Source organism: Thunnus thynnus, chromosome 23 (genome assembly GCF_963924715.1).
Source record: "Thunnus thynnus chromosome 23, fThuThy2.1, whole genome shotgun sequence".
NCBI classification, from domain to species: domain Eukaryota; kingdom Metazoa; phylum Chordata; class Actinopteri; order Scombriformes; family Scombridae; genus Thunnus; species Thunnus thynnus.
The window spans coordinates 5,785,972-5,806,507 of record NC_089539.1 but is presented as its reverse complement, the minus strand read 5'-3'; the positions used below and the strand labels follow the sequence as shown (position 1 = coordinate 5,806,507).

General features: G+C 43.6%; 2 protein-coding genes across 11 annotated transcripts in view; both read right to left on the bottom strand.

Moving 5' to 3' along the window:
* The window catches only part of nav3 (neuron navigator 3), an 88,561-nt gene extending 73,762 nt beyond the window's left edge, over window positions 1–14,799 (bottom strand). For all 10 annotated transcript variants that reach the window (XM_067582132.1, XM_067582138.1, XM_067582133.1 and 7 more), the window contains exons 1-3: window positions 14,675–14,799; window positions 11,019–11,134; window positions 1,347–1,455 (exon numbers count right to left, since the gene is read on the bottom strand). In XM_067582132.1, the coding sequence (XP_067438233.1) occupies window positions 1,347–1,455; window positions 11,019–11,134; window positions 14,675–14,682 (233 nt within the window). In that variant the 5' untranslated portion in view covers window positions 14,683–14,799. The remainder of the gene's footprint in view (window positions 1–1,346; window positions 1,456–11,018; window positions 11,135–14,674) is intronic.
* A 5-nt stretch (window positions 14,800–14,804) lies between these two features.
* The window catches only part of LOC137176249 (neuron navigator 3-like), a 256,150-nt gene continuing 250,418 nt past the window's right edge, over window positions 14,805–20,536 (bottom strand). The window contains exons 10-11 of the mRNA XM_067582432.1: window positions 14,925–15,818; window positions 14,805–14,842 (exon numbers count right to left, since the gene is read on the bottom strand). Coding sequence (XP_067438533.1) covers window positions 14,805–14,842; window positions 14,925–15,818 — 932 coding nt within the window. The remainder of the gene's footprint in view (window positions 14,843–14,924; window positions 15,819–20,536) is intronic.

Genomic DNA, 20,536 nt, shown 5'->3' with positions numbered 1-20,536 from the left:
GACAAAGTTGGCTACTAGCTGGATTCAACAGCAAAAAAGGTATTTTTCTTACAAGTTGGTGGAGACCAAAACAGAGTTAGAAGGAGAGTGAAGATTGGACTTTCATTCATCATGTGTCTGCATCTGCTTGATGTGTAATTAAGTCGCTGTTTGCTAACATATATTAACTTTATAAGACAATAACATGTCAGCACTGTGTTTATAGCTTGTTGTTCTGACCCCAAGTGGCCAAAAAAATTAATCAATGCAGGTTTAAGGTTAACCAGCTATTAATTAATTACATAGCTGGTGAGAGCTTGACTTGTTTATGACTTTCAGTGAACTTAATATGAAGCCCTCATATGTTTGTAATTGAGCATAATCAACCCAAACAAACCAAATACGATCAACTCTTTTCTTCAGGCAAAAAAAAAAAGGCGAACTGTAGATGTGAATCATGAGTCTCTCAAACCTGGCTGGGTGCTAGAGCCACTGAAGGTGTGGGTGTCTTAAAATAACCACTGGCAAACCAAGCCAGCTTTCTCTGCATTAGATTTATTTCGAAAACAGTGTATGATTGAAACTGGATGATACCTGCAGAGAGCCAGGTGGGGGGTCGAATCTTTAAAGCTTTGAAACTAAGCTAATGTTGCAGTAGTGGTCAGGCTGGGCGGACTAACACTAATCTAATGCCAGTGAAAGTAGAAATAATTAAGTCAACCATCTCAGGAGCAGATGGGAACATTTTTATATTTTTATGTTTGAGTGATGAGATATAAATGATCTTATTTGAGGTGTTACATTACACTTTAGTCTTAGTTAAATAATATGGCAGTTTAAAGTTAAACTGTGCAGAATAATTCACTTCAACCCTGAAACAAGTCATTTGAGTTATATTCTAAAATTGTTTTAAAAATGTACTTTGATTGGAGGAGCTCGTGTACAGTAAGACCCCTGATTTCACACTTAAAGTGACATCAGGCTATGTTTTAGGAGTGAATTACAGGGGCTGTTCAATTTTGCATGTGCTGTAGCTGCAGCCTTGACAGTACAGCAAGGATTATATGACTGGAGGGTTGGTAGACTGAATCTAGGACTGTTTGGGAAAATTTGGACTGGGGATATGGATGGGAAATGACCATACTGTTGTATCTCTAAGACCAGAATCAATCTCTAGTTGTCCCTTTTACCATATGTATATGGGCTTTACACACACACACTCCCATTTCAATACTCACTGTTCAACAAAGTCATTTTCTGCATTTTTTTAAAAATAATAAATAAATAAATAAACTAAACCGTACAAAAGAAATCAGAGTCATTCACCATTACCAGTAACTGATGGGCAGTACCATCTGTATGCCTACCTGTGGCTGATCTGTGTTCCCCGTAAACTGGACATGGTTTCTTCCAGGTTCTGCCGCAGGTCAGCGATGTTCTTCACCGTCCTCATGCGTCTTGTCTCAGGGTCCTCTCCTGGGGACACACATTTTATATGATTTACTAAGATGTCTGGACCTGTACCCACACACACACACACACACACACAACCACAGAGCACTCCTCCAAGTGATGAGGACATCTGACATACAGTTTTTCATTAGATGTCACTGAACGTCTCAGTAGGAAAACAGAATGATTACCAATCACGATGACAGCAACATGGATGAACATCCCTAAACCCCATGCTGACAAGTTGGAAGCCATACAATAAATGAGCCTGTCAGCCAAACAGGCTGCACCGCATACAGTTCTTTTACTCTAAAAAAGGGATACATTATTTTACGCAGTATTGACATTTTTCCTTCAGGCCAACGTAGACATGTCATGCCATGACACGGTACGCTCTGTCAGTTAGTTTGGGACACAATCATGCCAGCGAAAGCAAACTCTGTCATATCTCCTCTCCTTTTCTGTCAGGCACGTCGGAAAAACGCTGCCACTTCAGTCCACTGTCTTCCTAGCCCGCCCTCCAGCACCTTGAAGCATACATCTATGAAAGCATTTCAAGTGTTTTATGCACTTCTCAGTGCCTCCTGTACAGATGAAAAACTTGTTTCACTGAGGCATTAGGCCTATTCTGAAGGAGTGCTGCTAATAAGCAAAGGGTGGGCAACATTTCAGAACTGTGAGCTGTGGGTGCACACCAAAGTATCTGCTTGTCTGCTCCAATTAAGCCTCTCTGTTAGCTCGTCAAGCTAGCCTAAATCTGCAGGCGGGTACCAAAGAATGGGTAATTAACAAGTGGCAGAGACACAGAATAGATGGTGGTCACACTGCTTTCAAGTTTTAAGGTGCTTTCAGAAGAAAACAGTCTCCACGGTGGAAATGAATGAGCCAGCAGATCTCGTACAACAAGGCGACAATGCAGCATGATGGTAAGATGAGTGGGAGAAGCTGTGTTCTGTCAGTGTACACTGATTTCAGTGCTCCGAGCAAACATACTGACAGCAAGCTACTGTGATTACAGTGACTCGGGTAAATGAGGGCAGATGGGAGCAGTAGTAGGTTGGCGGTTTGAAAAGGCCCCCAGCGATTCCTGTGGCGCAGCTCAGCACCAGCAGGAGAAAAACAGTTGAGGTGTTTATATGAAGGAATATGAAGCAGGACAGTATTAAAAACAAGCAGAAACCCTAAAACAGGTTCCTTGGATAACTATATATTTATAAAAATCAATTTATAGTTGACTTCCGGGCATTTGGTTTCTGCTCATTTCAAACAGAAATCCACACTGTGCAGGAAGAGCTCCATATGTCTCTTTTTTGCCACATTGCAAAAAATGATTTCAACAGACTATCACAACATTAATAGTACATAGCTGATCTTGTACACTGGCACTGATCTTCTTGTTTTAGTGTATGCTGTGTGACAATACACATTGTTATGGCCAGTTTAGATCAAAGATTCATGAGGAGATGAGTTGAAACTTGCAACCACTTGCAATGCGCCAGTCTGCAACGTTCTGAAACCTGCCAGTTTACACCAACACGACTAGACGACAGGGTGTATCATTTCCATAGCAACAACTCTCTGTACTTCTGTTCTAACTGCCGGCTTTTCAGGCTTTTTTGTGGCTGGATACTTTGTAGCGTCTTAAACTATGAATAAGGATAGTGATAGTGAGTTACTTGCTGCAGTTGCAGTTCTAGCATTGATGAAACAGTGAAAACATAAAAAAACAAGAGGGTCGAGAATTTGTATCGCACTTCTATTGCAAATAGGCAGCTTGAGCTGAGTTGAGACGAGCTAGTTTACAAGTAGCAACTTTTCCCTGCAACTTTCTAAAACGGTTTCGTCTCGTCGTGAATCTTTGGTCTAAACTGGCTTTTAGAGTCACTTGGTTCACCAGTTAGAATATTGACTTGGTGACACTGACACTGGATTTATCAAAGTCTTTTTAATAGAAAAGGAATCTCTTCTTCTGAGTTCAACAGACAGAATTCATTATTGTTGTATATATTCTATATGGTCTGTTTAAGAATGTTTTACATACTGTGATTGTTATAGTTGGTGCAGCTATCTCGGCAATATGGAGAAACCTTGTTAAATAAAGATTAAATCAATGACTCACAATAGCACACAGCACAGGGACAACTGATTCTCATTTTCATTCATTACAGTTCTCTTGGTGAAAATGTTCTGGTACCCTTGGACTGAAAACTCCAATGAATAAGCTGAAAAATGAATGCACGGACATCAAAACTGTTGAAAAGAGAATGAGTCATAGGTTTTACCCTGCCGCCAATTACAGGATTCAGTACAGGCTAACGTCAATCTCATTGTCCAACTCCAAGACCTCCAGAAAAACTCAAATATATTCATATTCAAAAAATATTTTTCTGAATGAAGTCGACATTTGACCTCAATTATACTGTACAATCACCTCACAGGGTAAAGAGCAGTCTGGTATAATTGAGATCATGTTTTGTCTTAGCAGAGCAAACAGACTGAAAGTTGTGTGAGGTTGAGGTGGTGCTACATGTTTCTGACCTCTGACCCCTTATCAGATGTCCACTCTATGGCCAATAATTAGAAATCTGTGAGATACGTATGATCTTACACTAACCCTCAATAGAAAAAAGAAAACATGCTGTCACACTGACAAAATGTGTTCATAGCTGATGCACAGAAGCTTCTGTGCCCTGAGTTTATTCCTGTCTCTCTCTTTTGAAGACCAGCTTGGTATGCGTTAGTCATTTTTTCAGTAGGGTGCAGCTCCTTATGGAAGGCAGATCCAGCTCACCTCAAAGCATCACCGTTATCAGAGTTTCTCTCTCCCTGTAATAATTCTTCTTCTTCTCTTTCTCATGTCCTCCCTGTTCCTCTCCTCTCCTCCTCTCACCAGGGCCCCTTGGAGAAAGATCCAATTACAATCCCATTATAAAGTGACATGAGGAGATCTGGCCCTGGAGTCTCCATCGTGAACGGACACTTCATGCAACACTGAGAAGCAGCCCGAGGTTTGTGTGCGCAGTTTAGTTTTTTTTGTGCGTGTGTGTGTGTGTGTGTGTTTGAGCAATTCACTGCAGTAGAGGAGCAGAGGGCTCACCTGCACACAGTAGATGCAAGCTGCAACACAGCAGGCAAACCAACATAGTACACACACACACACATGCATACACTCATTGGAGCCTCTCTGAATTAGAAAAGTAATATTGATTCCACAGCACAATACCTAAAAGCAGACTTTCAGGTATTTAGGTAACTCAGCACCCGTTTGTGGATCAAAAAGAATAGCAGAGTAAATCCCTTTCTCCTAGCTGCTTATACGCATGTATAGCTGGTCTTTTCACTTCAGTGTCTAACACTGCAGAGAGGTGAGAGGCCAGAGGCAGAGAAACCCACAAAACATTCATTTGGATTCAAGCTGCTGTCCAGCTCTTGGCCCGGTGAGGCTGTGAAGCAGCCAAACTGATACCAGGCCAGAGGGGGGGAGTCGAAAAGGGCACAGAAGAAATGAAGGTATACACACACACTCACACACACACACACACGCACACGCACAAAACCACACACTTAAAGGGTGCAGAACAAACGCTGCTCCAGATAGAGTTGACACAACATAATGCAAATGACTACCGTTTGGGACTGACACATTTATACACACACTCCAGCACACATACACACACTGTACCAGTGGGTGCTCCAGTGCCAGTTCACTCTCTCTCCCCCTCTCCTTCAATAATGCATGTTAGCTTGGTACTGATGCCCCTCGCTCCAGCTGAATACTATTAGGGTACCATCCCAAGCATCTAATTATAATACACACACGGACGCCAACCCACTTTCACACAGAGAGACACACACACACAACTAGACATAACTGTATCCTAGTTTTACCCTTGTTGCAGCATTTTGTCAGCTTTAATGAAGCTTTGGCTGTCAGTCACTGGTGCACCAGTGTGGCAGCTCTCACAAGCACACACAGATAGATGTATCCACGTGCAATTTTATGGCCCTGTTGCTGAATGTGTTTCCTAACAGGCGTTGCAGCACATTGAGAGCTTGTTAATATGTATCAACGACAACTGCTCCCCGAGGCTAAAAGCGCAAACTGCCACGACAGCAGCTGGATATTTTGAAAGCCAAATTCGACAGGGTGAAAGAGTTCTTTAAAGATGGTTATGGTTTCTCAACTATCTGGATTGATCTGGCTCACACACACATGTGCATGAGCGTACGCGCGGAGGCAAGCGTGTGCACGAAAAGAAAAAAAAAAGCACCTGTGTAGTACTCACACACAGTGTAGATAGGCATGCGGTGAAAGGTGTAATAATAAGCTATTGATCTTATTGTGATTCTCAGGCAGTGAAGGGGGTGTGAGTAATAAGATCCGTGCTTTTTCAGTGGAGGATGTGTTGATTTTCCATCATCTGTATCTCAAGGTAAGTCTGCTTTATGCTGTATCATTCCTCGACCTGCTTAAAGGAAATCTGTGAGAATCAGCAATAAGCTGCTCATTGCTAAAGCTCACCCTGCTGTGCTGTACGTTTTACTTTGCTTTCACCGTAGAGTCACAATAATCGTCTCTGCTGTCACAACTACGTGAAAAAAAAACGGTCCGTCTTATCGGCTGAACCTCCCACTCCCACTTGTCTTTCCTCTGACATCAAAGCAAGGTTTGGAGATAGGTGCTCATTCCAAAAACACAAAGCCCATCGTACCATACAAGGGGAAATTTCACATCAAGCATACTGCATGGCGAACTCTCCCTAACTACACATTATTAGAGCTACTGACGAGGTACAGTGTGGTACTTTAACAATGCTGCGCTCACTGCACACAGAGCGCCTCATTTGCAGACTGTGACAGTGCGTGTGTGCAAGTGTCAAAAATGGATGTGTATGTGTTGGAGAGTTCTTTTTATCTGTCTGTGTCCAAGAAATTCAAACTACTGCTGCTTGTGTAAACCTTTTGTGGATGTGGATGCATGAAAAACATCTGTGGGTGAGCGTGTGACTTGCATGAGGGAGGGTGTGTGCGCTCATACAGCCCGGCCTCACAAATTTCTTTTTAATGATGTCTTAAAATGCTAATAGTATGCTCTGAAAAATGTGCTTCCCCACCATGAGGATTAAGAAAATAACCAGCTTATTGAGGGCATTTTCTGCTATGATATTCTCATATTCTGTTAAATTTCGCTTCTTTAAATCTAACCAAAACGTTAGTCGCGTGAACACAACATACATTCTTTTATTTCCTGTTTAAAGTTTCCAGTTTGTGGTGATGTCATAGTAATCCTTTCATGTTAAAGAAATTTAATCCTGAAATAATTTGTGTCTAATCCACAGTTCATGCTAATTTCCTGGAATTTGCTGAGACTGTGTTGACTTACGTGGGCGAGGTTGAGTGTGCAGCACCTGCTCCAGGTCGCCCAGCATGGTGAGGATCACCTCTTTATCCAGCTGAGCCGTTCCCTCGCGAGGACCTCCCCCTGAAACCTCCTCCTCTGCCCAATACCCGCCGTCCTTCTCCCTGCCTCCCCGCTTCCCACTGCCCCTGCTTGCTGCCGACTCCTCGTCCGAACGCTCGCTGCTGCCCTCTTCATCAGTTCCCGCCTCTTCCCTGGACTTCTGCAATGGCTCGGTCCGTGGGTGGCCGCTGTATGATGCCCGCTGTGGCCTCCCACCTGCCGCTGTGCATCGCCAAGGGACAGGGATGAGGGAGTGCTCTGACTGAGACAGCACCTTGGTGAGGGAGAGCGACAAGGATCGAGCCCTGGTGCCCCGCACGCCTCCGCCCCTCGTGACCACCTCCTTCCTAGGGCTTCCTTGCAGGCTGCCTCCTGCCCGCTGCGCGGAAGATGAGTACGACGAAGAGTTCTGAGGTTGAGAGAGGCGAGGCGGCGGCTCGTCGAGCTCAAAAGAGTAGACCCGTTGCTCGCCGTCGCTGAGGAGGGTCAGGTTTGTGAGCGAGCGCTGTTTGATCCGCAGGTTGAGGTTGTCAGGAAGAGGCTGGGGAGGCCGTCGAGCTGGGCTGCCGCCCTGATACACCGAAAACTCTGCACCTCTCTTCATGTCTGCTCACTGCTCCCCTCCCTTGTTTTTGGCTTACCTCTTCGCCTCCTGTGGCTCAGTGAGTAAAACTATGCGTGCAAGTGGATCTACCTGTGCGTCCCTCTCTGTTTCTCATCTTGGTTGCGCTGTCACTGATAGAGCAGATGGAGGGAAGGGGGAACCGGAGGACGGAGGAGGCAGAGAGATGTGTCCCCACGTCCCACGCCTCCCGACTGAGGACCCGGCTTCAGAGGGCTGGAGGGAAAGCAAGCACAGGGCGAAGAGCGGAGAGAAAACCTCCCTCTCAGGCATATAGGTGGAATCCAGATCCATCCTTGAGCCAGCCCATACTCTTGGTCAAACGCTGAGCCAGACACAAACACTTATTTCTTCCACTCGTTCTCCTGTCCTCATGCTGTCTCTCTGTCTTCTCGGCTCCTCTCTCTTCCTTCACCACAGTCAGGGGCGTGGATGAATGAGTCGCTACATCTCCCTTTCCTCACTAACACGTTCTCTTTTGCTTCCTCCCTCTTGCGCTCGCACTCTCTTTATCTTTTACCCTATGAAACGACAGTCTCTTTTCATTCACTCTTATCTCTCTCCCTCCACCTTCTGTCTCTCCTTTAATTACCACTCCTCACCGCCACATTTCTCCTGCCTCCCCTCTGACTCTCTGACAGTCCCTCTCTCCTCACAGCGCAGAATGAACGAGTGGTGAAGCCGGCGAGCGGGCTCACATAGCTCTCAGTCTGCCTGTTCATTCCAGCATGCAGCCTGCAGTCCTCTCTCTCTCTCTCTCCCTCTCTCTGTTTCTCTCTCTTAGCCCTCCTTCTCGCTGTTCATCATCCTTTCTTTCTCTTAATCCCTCTCATTCTCTCACTTTCTGTTCAGTCCCCTCCTATTACCAAACCTTATCTTTTCTCCCTCACTCTCTCTCTCTCTCTCTCTCTCTCTCTGTCTCTCCATCTCTCTCCCTCACAGTGTGACAGTGAGTTGTTTGGACAGTGCACCTGTAAGCCTGCAGCGCCTGCTGCACCGCGCTGGCCGCCTGACTTAATTAAATGCTATCTTAAGGAGCTAAACAGCGAGACGCAGCTTATCGTAGATCAACAATGAGCCCATAGAACCAACATATTCCCATCAATCAGTGCAAGCTTTATTAGCCCTGTCGCAATTAGTCACAGCTGTCCTCCACACATGTTCTAATCCTCGTTACCAGTGGCAAGTACACACTGGAAGCTGTTGCCTCAGAAACCATAATCAAGGTAATCATATGTTTACACTGCCAGTGACTTGGGTTGCTATGTTCTGAGTGAGTGAGTGAGTGCTTCTGATGTTATCTACATATTTGTCTACAGCTACACAGTTGAGAACAGAAGAATCAGGTGTTTCTGTGCTGTTATCAAAGCCTAAATGGCTCAAAATCCATCAATAATTTCCCAGCTTGTAATCAGCGTTAACACTAATGTAACAGTTTTTATATTGCTTATCTATAAACCATTTAACAAACGGATAAATCAACACAAAAGCAAAGATTTTATATATGTCTGTGCAGCTTGGATGTTCAGATATCATAACTACTGACACTGGCTCAGCTGCTATATGTGAAATGAGCAGGTCTTGTCATGTGGTATTCGTGGGTTCGCATACACTTGAATTTCCTTCTCAAAGACACATTTCTGTCCCTCTATGGAGAAAGAGTAATTAAGGATGAGAAACGACCATCAAACGTGTGACAACAAAAAGCAAGTGTTTGAAATGGACACCAAACAAAGGGGACGGTCAGTGCTGCAGTCTAATTTTATCTTTTAAATGACGGCCTTCGGAAAAGCCGCGACCGAAGCAAGACGTCTGGAATGTTGCTACTGACCTGACATCCCCAAACCTGTAATCACACGCTGTTGTTTGTGCACGCTGCGCTTTGTCGAGGCTTTCAGTTCCTCTGGATTCAGTCTGAACTTGACATCTTATTTTTCACTGAGTTAGTGTTTTGTTTGACCTCGATTATTCATATTATTATAACAAGGGAGTTTCATTCCAGGTTAAGATATCCACCGTTTGAAACCTAATTTACAATCTGAATCAGTTAAATCATTGATAAAAAAAAAAAGCACTAAAAGACTACTATATACACTGTGTATATACACGGTAGATGTGGACTAATGAATGTGAAGCAATGCAAAGATCTTCTATGTAAAACAGAATGCATGGTGTTGTGACACTGAAGGCTTCATTTGCAAAAAAGGCAAGATGCAATTGAAGCCATGTCAATTCTCTGTGCCAGTGGAGTGTGTTTTGATGGTGCGGTGGCTGGTTTAACCTCTCATGCTGCTCCTTGTCAGGAATTTAACTTTGTGGTTAGCAGCTCCTTCAAACTAGACAAATGTCCCTCCATCCTAAACCCTCAGCTGCAGGAGCTCCAGTGCACAGATGTACACTGTCTGTAATTAAAGGACAATGAAGACATTTGCGGTCTTTTCCTTCTTGCAAACAAACACTATGTTTTGATTTTAATCAGTTGTTTTCAGCCATATGGGTTTCATGACAATAATACTTCAATAGGATTGTAAACTTAAATATACTGAGCAGGAACATATTCCTGTTGGTAAGTGATTTCAGCCTCTTATCCTGAGGACCATTCCCTTTCCAAGGCTTAAAACCCTTCTTTTACCCAGTTTTCATGCTCCTGTGCAGCTCACTGTGTGAAGTCCAGCACTCATACTCATACATACATGCTCTCCACCACGGATGTGACTCAAATATCTGAAGTAATGGAACTGTCTCCAACAAACGCCACATACGAAATAACACTTTGCAAGAGCCATCCTCTTATGAGACTGAAAATGATTAATGACATATATGTTCTGATGATGATGTGTCAAATAACCGGTCGTAGTGTAGAGCTGGGATTGTAAGAGACGATGGTAGCCTGCAGGGATGTAAACAAAGGGCCACAGATGCTCCCTGTGTCCGGCTGTCAGCGCTGACCTTTTCCTTTCGCTACATGAAACCAGCGCAGAGCAGGGATCTCCCAGTAAACAAAAATAGACACCCGTTAGCACATACACACCCATCGCAAACACACTCTCGTACCAACTGCACAACAGTAGAGTACATTGTGCTAGCCACAGCAGTAGCCATCCTGCAGCTACCCTTTAACCATCCTCCTTTAATGCTGCAGCATACCCTGCATCCTGCTCTTAATCAAATGTTACAAAGAACAGCTAATCCATAATGTAATACAACGGTTTTAATCTAGGTTCGATTTTTTCCATTTCCTAAAGAAGGAGAATGCATTACCTAAACAGCTGCTTTCATATGTAGAGCAGCATTGCAGCAGCAGTGAGGTCAACATTAAATAAATATAGATGCCGAACAGCAGATGAGGGTTACAACCGATATTACAAGGGACAAATATTAATGCACAGAAGCACACACACACACTCTCTCTCTCTCTCTCTCACACACACACACACACACATACACAGAGATAGAGAAATATCATATCCGCAGAGCTGCAGCGTGTGTGTTGACCTGCTATACCTGATATCTCCTCCAGGCACTGTTTGGCTGTCTTGCTGTAAACCAGCTCTCCCTTGGTGGGGCTGAGGCAGGGGTCGGCTGGGGCCACCATGGTGCAGTCATTTTCTGAGAATGTCCTAAAGGCACAGAGAACAAATGATACACAGCTGTTATAAAGACAGAGAGAAAGTAGCGAAATCTGAAAGCTATTTCTGTCCACTTCAGAGGAGACGGTTTGAAACGCTCATCATTTTTTCAACCGAAGGACGAGAGTTATCACCATTTGGTTTCAGTTTAGTACGGCATTAAAAGAAATTACTATCACATTAAATTCAGTATCACATAAATATATTATGATCTGTGGAGTGGTTGGTTGTTGGTTGTGTTTAAGGGTGATGAACCCCAGTCACGGAATGAGTTTAGAATTTGATTCTATCCTAGTATCTTTCAGTCTGTTGTCTGTGTTTCTGTGATGTTTAAACAAGAAAAGAATTTGAATTTCTGAGTTTATGTTTTAGTCTCAGTCAGATATTCAACAGATGGACACCTCAAAAGGGAGGAGAGCATGGTCTGGGATGAAACGCTTTCTGTGAGTGCCTCTCTGAGTATGTGCGGGAGCGTGCAGGAAATATGTGTTTGTGTATATCTGTCTCTCTTCCTCAATCCAGAGCTGCATCACGCTCCACTGTTTGTTTGCTGATCTGAAGAAACAAGGATAGAGTCCAACACCCTTTAAGAGATAACAGCACTACACACACACACACACACACACACGTAGACGTGCACAGCGAACAGCAAGAAAACACAAAACCACGCATGTACAAACTGTCAAAGAAAAGAGTAACAACGACACAAACAAACGCAGTTAAACACAGTGGAAGATGACGCACATACAAACACAGTGAAATATGCACATACACATGATATGCAAACTAACACTTTTAACCAAACGCACCTGAAAATACTGAAACGCACACAGCAAAACTTGCATACACAAACACAGCTAAAACAAGCATGCACACACACACACACACACACACGAGACAAATCTGAGCACAAGCTAGTGTATAGCATTCATGCCCTCTCATATACACAGCACACACAGTAGGGAGAACCACCACCTGCAGAGCTGCAGATAAAAATTGGCTCCCAATTGCGGCAGCAGCATCAGCTTGTGACTTCAGCTCATGAGAAAAAGCTTCTTTTTTTTTGATGCAAGCTTCCCTCACCTCAGTGGATTTACAGAGACGGATATATTCTCTACCACTGATACACAGAACAATTTGGACCCCAAATATAGATCAGATATTTGGGGAAAAAAAGGTGCTGCAGTAACAAATTATTAATATTTTGTTGATGTTGATTCTGCTACTTTTAAAAGGAGAAAGACGTCAGTCTTGGGCTCAAATGTCTGTGTTTATGATTGAATAAACTTCAGGTGAGGCATTTTTCAAGATGATAGATAGATAAACTGTGACATTTTACTTGAACCAGTGTTTTTGATATTTATTCCTGACTGATATAACAAAGAGTGATTCAGATTGTAGCTTGTTCTTGTGCTATCTACTAAATATTACTCACAGCCTTCAGAGGTCATTACAGCACAGGTGATCTCAGGAAAAAGAATCAGCTTTGAGCCCAAAGCAAACCTTGTCTATATCTATCACTGTATTTCTATAATTCCTGATTTTTTTTTTCCTGAACTGCTCAGGTCATCTTAGGTCAGGGGAGCAGGGCAGGATGCAGAAGAGTCAGTTACTGACACAGCAAAGCAGCCTCCTGTGTCAGTGTGGGTGGGGCATGAATCAATCCTGCACACCAACTGCAGCCAAGTCCTATACAACCACTCTGGTCTGTTAAGTTTGGCAGAGACAAGGACTTCAAGTGGGCGGAGAAAGAGAACCCAAACAAGAGATGATGGCTAATTGGACTGAAAATGATGGAAAATTGTGGTACAGCAGGAGGCCTTTACGCTACGTCAGCCTGCTGATGGCTGCTGGTGAGGAGGAACATTTATAGCAAGAGAAGAAGAAGATGGAGACTACAGGAACCCGAATATCTTGGCACAGGGGAAAAAGATAAAGGGGTGGCATGTGAGTCTACACTGTACCTAAAAAACATACCCTGTTTGATTCAGCAGTGCACCACAGATGATTAGTTCAAATGTATTACAATTTCATGTGTGGAACTGATCAGCATTCACAATGACAACATGTTGTGACAGAACAGTGGATTTGCTTTGCATTTGCAATTTGCGTCGTTCGCATATACATCAATTTTGGAAAATGTTAACATGCGGCTGGAAGTTAGCAAGTTTGCTAACTCTCACAGATTCTTTTCCCCCTTCATTAAGACTCTTTATTGAATGATATGATACACAATACAATCCTGAGAACCAAATGCCAAGTGGGAGTAAATGGAATACCACAGACAAAATAGAAAGAAGTTCAGAGAGCTATTGTCTCTGACAAGCTGTGGAATGTTCCTGGCTCGCTAGTGTATCAGCTGTTAGCTTGCCAGCTACTGTACTTCACCAGCTAACACTGCAAGCAATCTCTGTGTCACCAAGTCTCACACTTTTTGATTCTGATGGCCCCTAGAAACACAAACTTTACTGAAATCAATAAGAAAAATTCAAGCTTCTCTCACCAAATGCAGTCAGTAAATTGGTTTCCCAAGAAGTGGTAATAATACTCATATAATAATAATAGTAATAATAATGTACTAATGGTCTTAATAGCTAATGTGTTTCTTTCAGTGATGATTTTAGAAAAAAAACAAAAGAGAAAAAAGTATGAATAAACTCAGGCCCAGGATTCAAAATGTTCTGTCAGAAACCTGCAAGTGACATCACACATGATGCATCCACCCACTTCCACACACATTACATTTTGCTCATTGAGTGGGCTGTCTGTGTTTTTACAGTTTCAGTTTTGGAACCCTCCCTCGTAACTGACTATCACTCACTATCTGCCCAGGAACAACAGCTGCAGCATTTTTAACTTGCTAAATGTGTGGGATTAAAATAATGCTCGAAAGAGGAACCACTGAATGTGGCAAAGCTGACTCTGCACGACGGAGGAGGTAGACGAGAGAGGGAGTGAAGGGGTGAGGGATTAAGCCTTGTTTAATGGGATTCCTAACTCTCTTTCTCTCTGCGCACAAAGGCATCCCAGAGACTTTGGCGGCTCCTCCATTTTTTTCCCCTGGATTACCTCTGCTGTCGTAAGAGAAAATCAGCCCTGCTGGGCAGATTTACCCACTTCCTGCACCTCTGACGGCTGGAACGTCAAGGAACTACGCGCCAGCTGCATGCATCACAACAACACTGGTTGAATGAAGAGAAGGGGAAAGGGTTTCTGAATGCTGCCAATGTCTGGTTTCTCACATCAAAGATGAAACCCAGACAGTTAAATAATAGGCTTTGGAAAGCAAGCAGTGGATGTTAATTTGTTCCATAATGACTGTGAAGCGATGTGGAGGTGAGCAAGATGCACAATGGGGAACGCCAGCTGATCACTGGGAGTGCTCCAAGGTTTCATGGAGCGTGTGCGAGTGAATGATTCTGAATGTGTGCAGGCACGACTTTGAGAAACAGTGTCAATGTTTTGACCTTCCTGCAAAGAAAAAAAAAAACATTATATACACACAAACTCACAAACACTCACTAATCTCACCTGTACATGAAGGGAGCCACAGTGGCAGTATTGGGGTGGTTGTGCTGCTGTTGCTGAGGAAGCTGAACAACTCCATTCCCTCCAAGAGCTCCTCCTCCTCCTCCTCCTCCTCCTCCTCCTCCACCTCCTCCTACCAGCACCCCACTGGACCCGGACAGGGCTGAGGTGCTGGTGGAGGAGGTCATGCTGGTCCGTTTGGCCTCTGGGCCCCCAATGGAGCGCTGTATGTAGAAACTCCCGCCCTGTCCACTTTTTGTCAGCTTGGCTCTCTCTCCCTCTCCTCCCCGCAGGTTGCCGCTGCTGTTTAAGGTAGCCTGGCTTTGAGTCTGGGACTGACTCTGAGGCTTGGCCGTCGTGGTGGAGGGAGTTTTAAGTCCTGGCTTAGGGATGCCGCTGGAAGCGTCTTTCTTTCCCGATGACGGCTTCCCTCCCTTGGGGATGAGGCTGGCGATTTTGGAGGTCTTCTTTGTGGAGTCAGCAAACGACTCACGCTCCTCTTTGGGTGGAGAACTGTCCTTAGAAGATTTCCCAGACTTGCTTTTGTCCTCCTTGTCTTTGGACGAGGCCATGGACCTGCTACCATTAGCAGAACCCTTTGAAAATGAAGAGGAAGGGGAGGAAGAGGAGGAGGTCTTGCTTGATGCATTGAGGGAGGATGTGGGTGTCTTTGTAGGCATTTGTTTGGCTGTAGCACTGCTACTGCTGCTGCTGCACACGGACCCCATGGGCGTCAATCCATCCTCGCCGTACTCTGACAGATCATCCTCTTCCTGCAGCGCCATCTCCGCCACAGACGGTGACGTTCGCGAAGCTGATCGAGGGTTGATAAGACGGAATTTCTCCAGCATGGACCTCTGGGGTCCCCCACCGACAGCTGACCCTACTTTTGACCCGTCGCCTCCATGTGGCTGGAGGCCTTCCGGGGTCTGGGGTGAAGGGGTGGACGAGGGCGAGTGCGTGGGACTGGCCAGCATGGACGAGGTGGCGCTGTGCTTGAGATTCATAGACTTGCTTCGCCATGACTTGCCAGAGGAGGGGGAGGGGATAGCAGAGGCCAGCTGCTGCCCACTGAGGCTGGTGGGAACCGTCCCACCGATACCGCTCCCGTTCATCCCGCCGGGTACTGGGATGCCCCTCACCGCCTCTGAACCAGGGAAGAAGAGAGAAAGACATAAACAAAGATTAATTTGATTAATTTATCGTCTGTATCTATATACTACATATCCACTTTGGTTCATTAAACTATGGAGGATCCAACATGTGCATTTTTAAAATTCATTCACATAATATTGGGGACTTCTCCTTTTTGAACCTTTTATTTTCCATTGTAGTATTCAGTGTAGTGACTCTGAAACACTGGATTCTCCTTGCAAACCTAATAATTAATACTCAAGTTTCGATTATGGCAAATTTTCAGTCTTCCTGGATTTATCTGACATGAGAAACAGCATATTCAGAAGTCACAGCTGCGTGCTGTGCTCTCTCCTTTATGGTTTTACACATATTCAGCTCAAAAGCCAAGCAAAGAGTGGGAAATTTTTTAGAGGATTTCAGTGTTGTGTAATGTAAAAATTTGAGCGCTTATTCCCAAATCACAGAGTATCAACAGCAGGTTGGATCGAGAGAAAAGATTTCACCGTTATTATTACTTTCATGTCTCGAAGGAGTGTGCGCTCAAGTCTGCTGTACCTTCCTCCTCAGGCTTCCACCCCCTGATTTACACTTCTATAGAGGCCTGTCACAGCATGTTTGCAGGTGGATAATAGCTGTTATAAGGTACAAACCACCAAGTTGTAGCCGTGACAACAAAAGAGATCAGACCGCCTGTGTTAACATGGACGGAGAATTTCAATCTGAGGGGGAAACCATCCACTCTCCGATTCACTGTTCAACGTCATCAGTCTGTGATGCTCAATGAGCTCTCAGAGTTATTTTTAATTTACTGTTTTGGTGCAACTTTCCCTGAACCTACCTACTTTAATGTTGGTAATTTTATGCCTTTCCTTGAATAATTCTCAACAACCCTCAAAGAAGATTGTATTGCATTCCTCCATGTTACACATGTAGATAAGGGTTGCACTAGCAAGAGCAGAGTGAGCTTTTCCAGTTGGGAAAATGTGAGCAGTGCAAACTCAACTCAAAAAATGACTGAAGCCAAATATATTGAGGCTTCAGCGGGTGTAGAAATTGGTGTCTATGCCTCTGATCCAGGGATTTCTTCCTGTATGATTGTTCAACATTGGTAGAAAATGGCAGCTCTAGAAGAAAGCCCTTGCTTTCTCAGGGACGTGCATGAAAACCAAAATCGCTGGAATATTTCCTGCTGTCAAATTCATAGCTGCTGAGAATATCTGGATATCACATCGACTACATTTAGCCACTTATATACACGTATAAGAAGATCTGCACACATTACAGTGGGTGGATCTTTGGTTAAATTTGACACTCTAACACTTCTGTTTGTTTATCAGAAAACTCAACAGGGCGCCTTTAACTCAAGTGTCATAATTGTGTGAAGAGCAGACATTCACCCATATTAAGTATAAATATATGGATGAATTTAAGTCAGCAGTGGCAGCACTCACTGTGAAATGTATATGTAAAGATCTGTGGAAACTACAATGATACACACTGGCAATATTTCAAGCCCTTACAGACTTTATATAAAGTAGTCAATGCTGCATTATGTAAGAGCCGTTCAAGTATTAATTATGTGTTATTTTCTTCAGATTGATTTTGTAATATGTTTGTGTCTAAATACCAGGAGGCAGATGTTTTTTTCTTTATCATATTTTCAAACAATCTCTAGAGACATTATTTTATATTTTATACACTTATTACATTCACTGGTGTTTATTCCATTACAGGCCTGAATGCTGAGCTATGATGCATTAGTGCTTACTTATAGCATGTTTTCAGTAAAATGGTGCTGGGCCAAACCACACACACACACACACACACACACAACCACACAGAGCACCTAAGCATCCATCATGTGTATAAAATAAATGTTCTAGCGTCTGCCACTGAGCGTTGACCTTTACACACTCCTCACTTTATTGCTGGTTGATACTCAGACCATCAGCACTTCTTTACCTCACTCCCCTCTCTCTCTCTTCTCCTCAAACACACACATACACACAGTAACTGACAGATAAACATAGTCCTTGCTTCAAATTGAGAGAGGAAGACAGACACAACAGAAAAATTGCATCTCCCTCCGGATATGAGTTGGAGGCTACTTCAGAGACAAAGAGAGGCAGACAAATAGAAAAAAAAAAATAAAAAGAAAAGGCAGAATTAGATGGGGTGAGAAAAAAAGAAGAAGAAGAAGGAGACGCAGTGACAGCATGAAGTTATGTGCCATTAGAGTGTCTGGCTGTCAGTCAGCTCAGTGAGCAGGGTTCAGCTGGTTGTGAGTCACCTCCAGTTTGCAGTTTAAAACCCCTTCAGGCAGGCGAAAGAGTGGTTCGGCTTTAACTGTGGTCAGAGCCGAGACACTTCAACCGGCTTATGCATCTGACAACATCCTGTAAAAACATGCCTGAAAAGGCCTCAGTTCACTGTTGAAGCTCCGGAGTGAAAAGTGCAATCTGTCAGGCTTTAACATGTTTTTTTTTTTTTTTACATGGTACTTTATAAAATGGAATTTGGCAACCAACAGTAAAATGTCCAATATTGGCCGGGGCATGTATTTACCTCCACATGTCTTCGTTCAAGACAAGCTGATATATCGATTTATATGCCTGCCTTTAGGTCTGTGGTCACTGCTGGTTGTCAACATGTGTGAGATAAAACCACTGCTGCTAATGCTCATGATAATCATGACTATGTTGCAGAAATCATTCCAGACAACAATCTGACAAAACCAGCTGGCTAGTGGAATATACTGGTCGCCACTTTTGCAAACAAGGCATCGAATCAACTGACTTCTGATAAATATGATGTTAAATATGATAAATATGATGTTTTGCAACCAACATTTACATACAACTCCTCGGCTATCTGGACTCCATTTGACATCCAATCTTTATTTAAAATTTAATTTTCTACAACAAAAATGTGTATTGTGTTGCCAACTCAAAACTCTTGGCCCAAGAAAACTTATTATGGTCTTCTAATTGTGAAGACTGGTTCTTAAGAGTAGGTGTGTGCACCATATGTTTGTGTTTAAGAGTATGTATCTGAAATGTTGGACTGTTGGTGCGTGCATGTGTGGGTACTGTATATGTGGGTGTATATTTGCATATCTGTACCTGTACATTTTTAATAAGCAGGTGAGTGGGGGTTGGTCTTGACCAGTACAGCTTCACCAGGTAAACTCAATTTCAATTGGTGTCAAGAAACGACAGCCTTATTTTGTATTTCTTTGTGTGTGTGTGTGTGTGTGTGTGTGTCCAGGCATCCATCTGATGATGATTTAAACGTGCATGAGAGAGCAAACAGTACATTCTTGTGTTTATGTGTGTGTGAGTGTGTGTGTATGTGTGTCCTCTGTATTACCCCTCATCTTTAGAGACAGTGGCCCTCAAGGCACTTTATGAATGTGAACGAAAGAGGTTACAAACAGTTGTGTAATTCCGTGTGTGTCTGTGTGTGTTTCTGTTTGTGTGTCCAGTCAATTAACCCCGTCTTTAGAGAATGCCCCCCCCCCTCTCCCACCCCTCACCCCCCACCCCCCACCCCCCCGCCACCTCCTCCCTGTTCCTACTTCCCCTCCCGAGGGCTGTTTCGCAGCGTCACCACACTTTTCACCGTGCAGTGACTTTGCCGTTGCCATGGCAACAGACTTTTCTTTTTTGCCTCAGCGGCCAAGGAATGAAATGTCACTTCTTGTGGGCGGTGGTGGACCCACAAATACACACATACATGCTGTTTGCAACTACATGACAAATGATACACTGAAACTGAAAGGCTGGAAGTGAGTATTATGCATGTTTGAAATGACACATCAACACACACATGGACATAAACTTAAGGTCTACTGGTCAGTTCAAGCCTGCAGCTACTTATGCAGTAGTGACCTTTATATGTTTCTCTTCCTAACTCTGTAGCTCTTGTTCTGGATGCATTTCACCACACTGTAGATTGAATGCTTTTTAACTTTAGCTGCTCTCCACATTACATCACTGTCAGACAGATTATAAATTATCGCCTTGCTAGATGAAGTCAGCAGCTTTCCCACTCAGCTGTGACTGCATCTCCTGTTTCTCAATCGCCTCCTCATCCTCATCTTTAACAACAAGCAGAGCAATCAGCAACTTTCCTCAGTCCAATTTTACTCACAACAGAGAACTCATGCCCTTTAATGCTTCAATTTAGTTGGCTGAAGCTAATTAGATAGTTGCATGGCAACAGGAATGATGCAATGCTCCTTGTGCCCTTTGAGCTCTTGTTCTGTCTGGTCAGAGCTTCGCTGTGCGTGAGCAGAGACACAAAACAACACTCTAATGGGTTTACTTCATCCCCGTGAGGCCAAACACGCATTTATATAAAAAAAAGTTATAGAAACAAACAAAAAAAAAACAAAACAAAAACATGACTTTCATCCATGTGCAGACCAGTTAATGTTTAAATGGCTTCAGAAACCCCCTCCTCTCATATCTCTCTGATGTCGGTGTTTAGGGGGTGCTGGTTACTTTATCCTAGTCTACAATATTTACATAAGAACATATAATAATTTCAATAGTGATAATGCATGATGAAAGCAAAACAAGAAAAAAAAACACATGTAAGGCCTGGAAAACAAAAAGCAAAAAAAAAAAAAAGATAAAAGGGTGTAAGATGAAACGAGAGGGTATGTGACATGAAAGGAGCAAATGAAACTTGCTGTAAGAGGAAGAATGAAGTTAAGAAGATGTA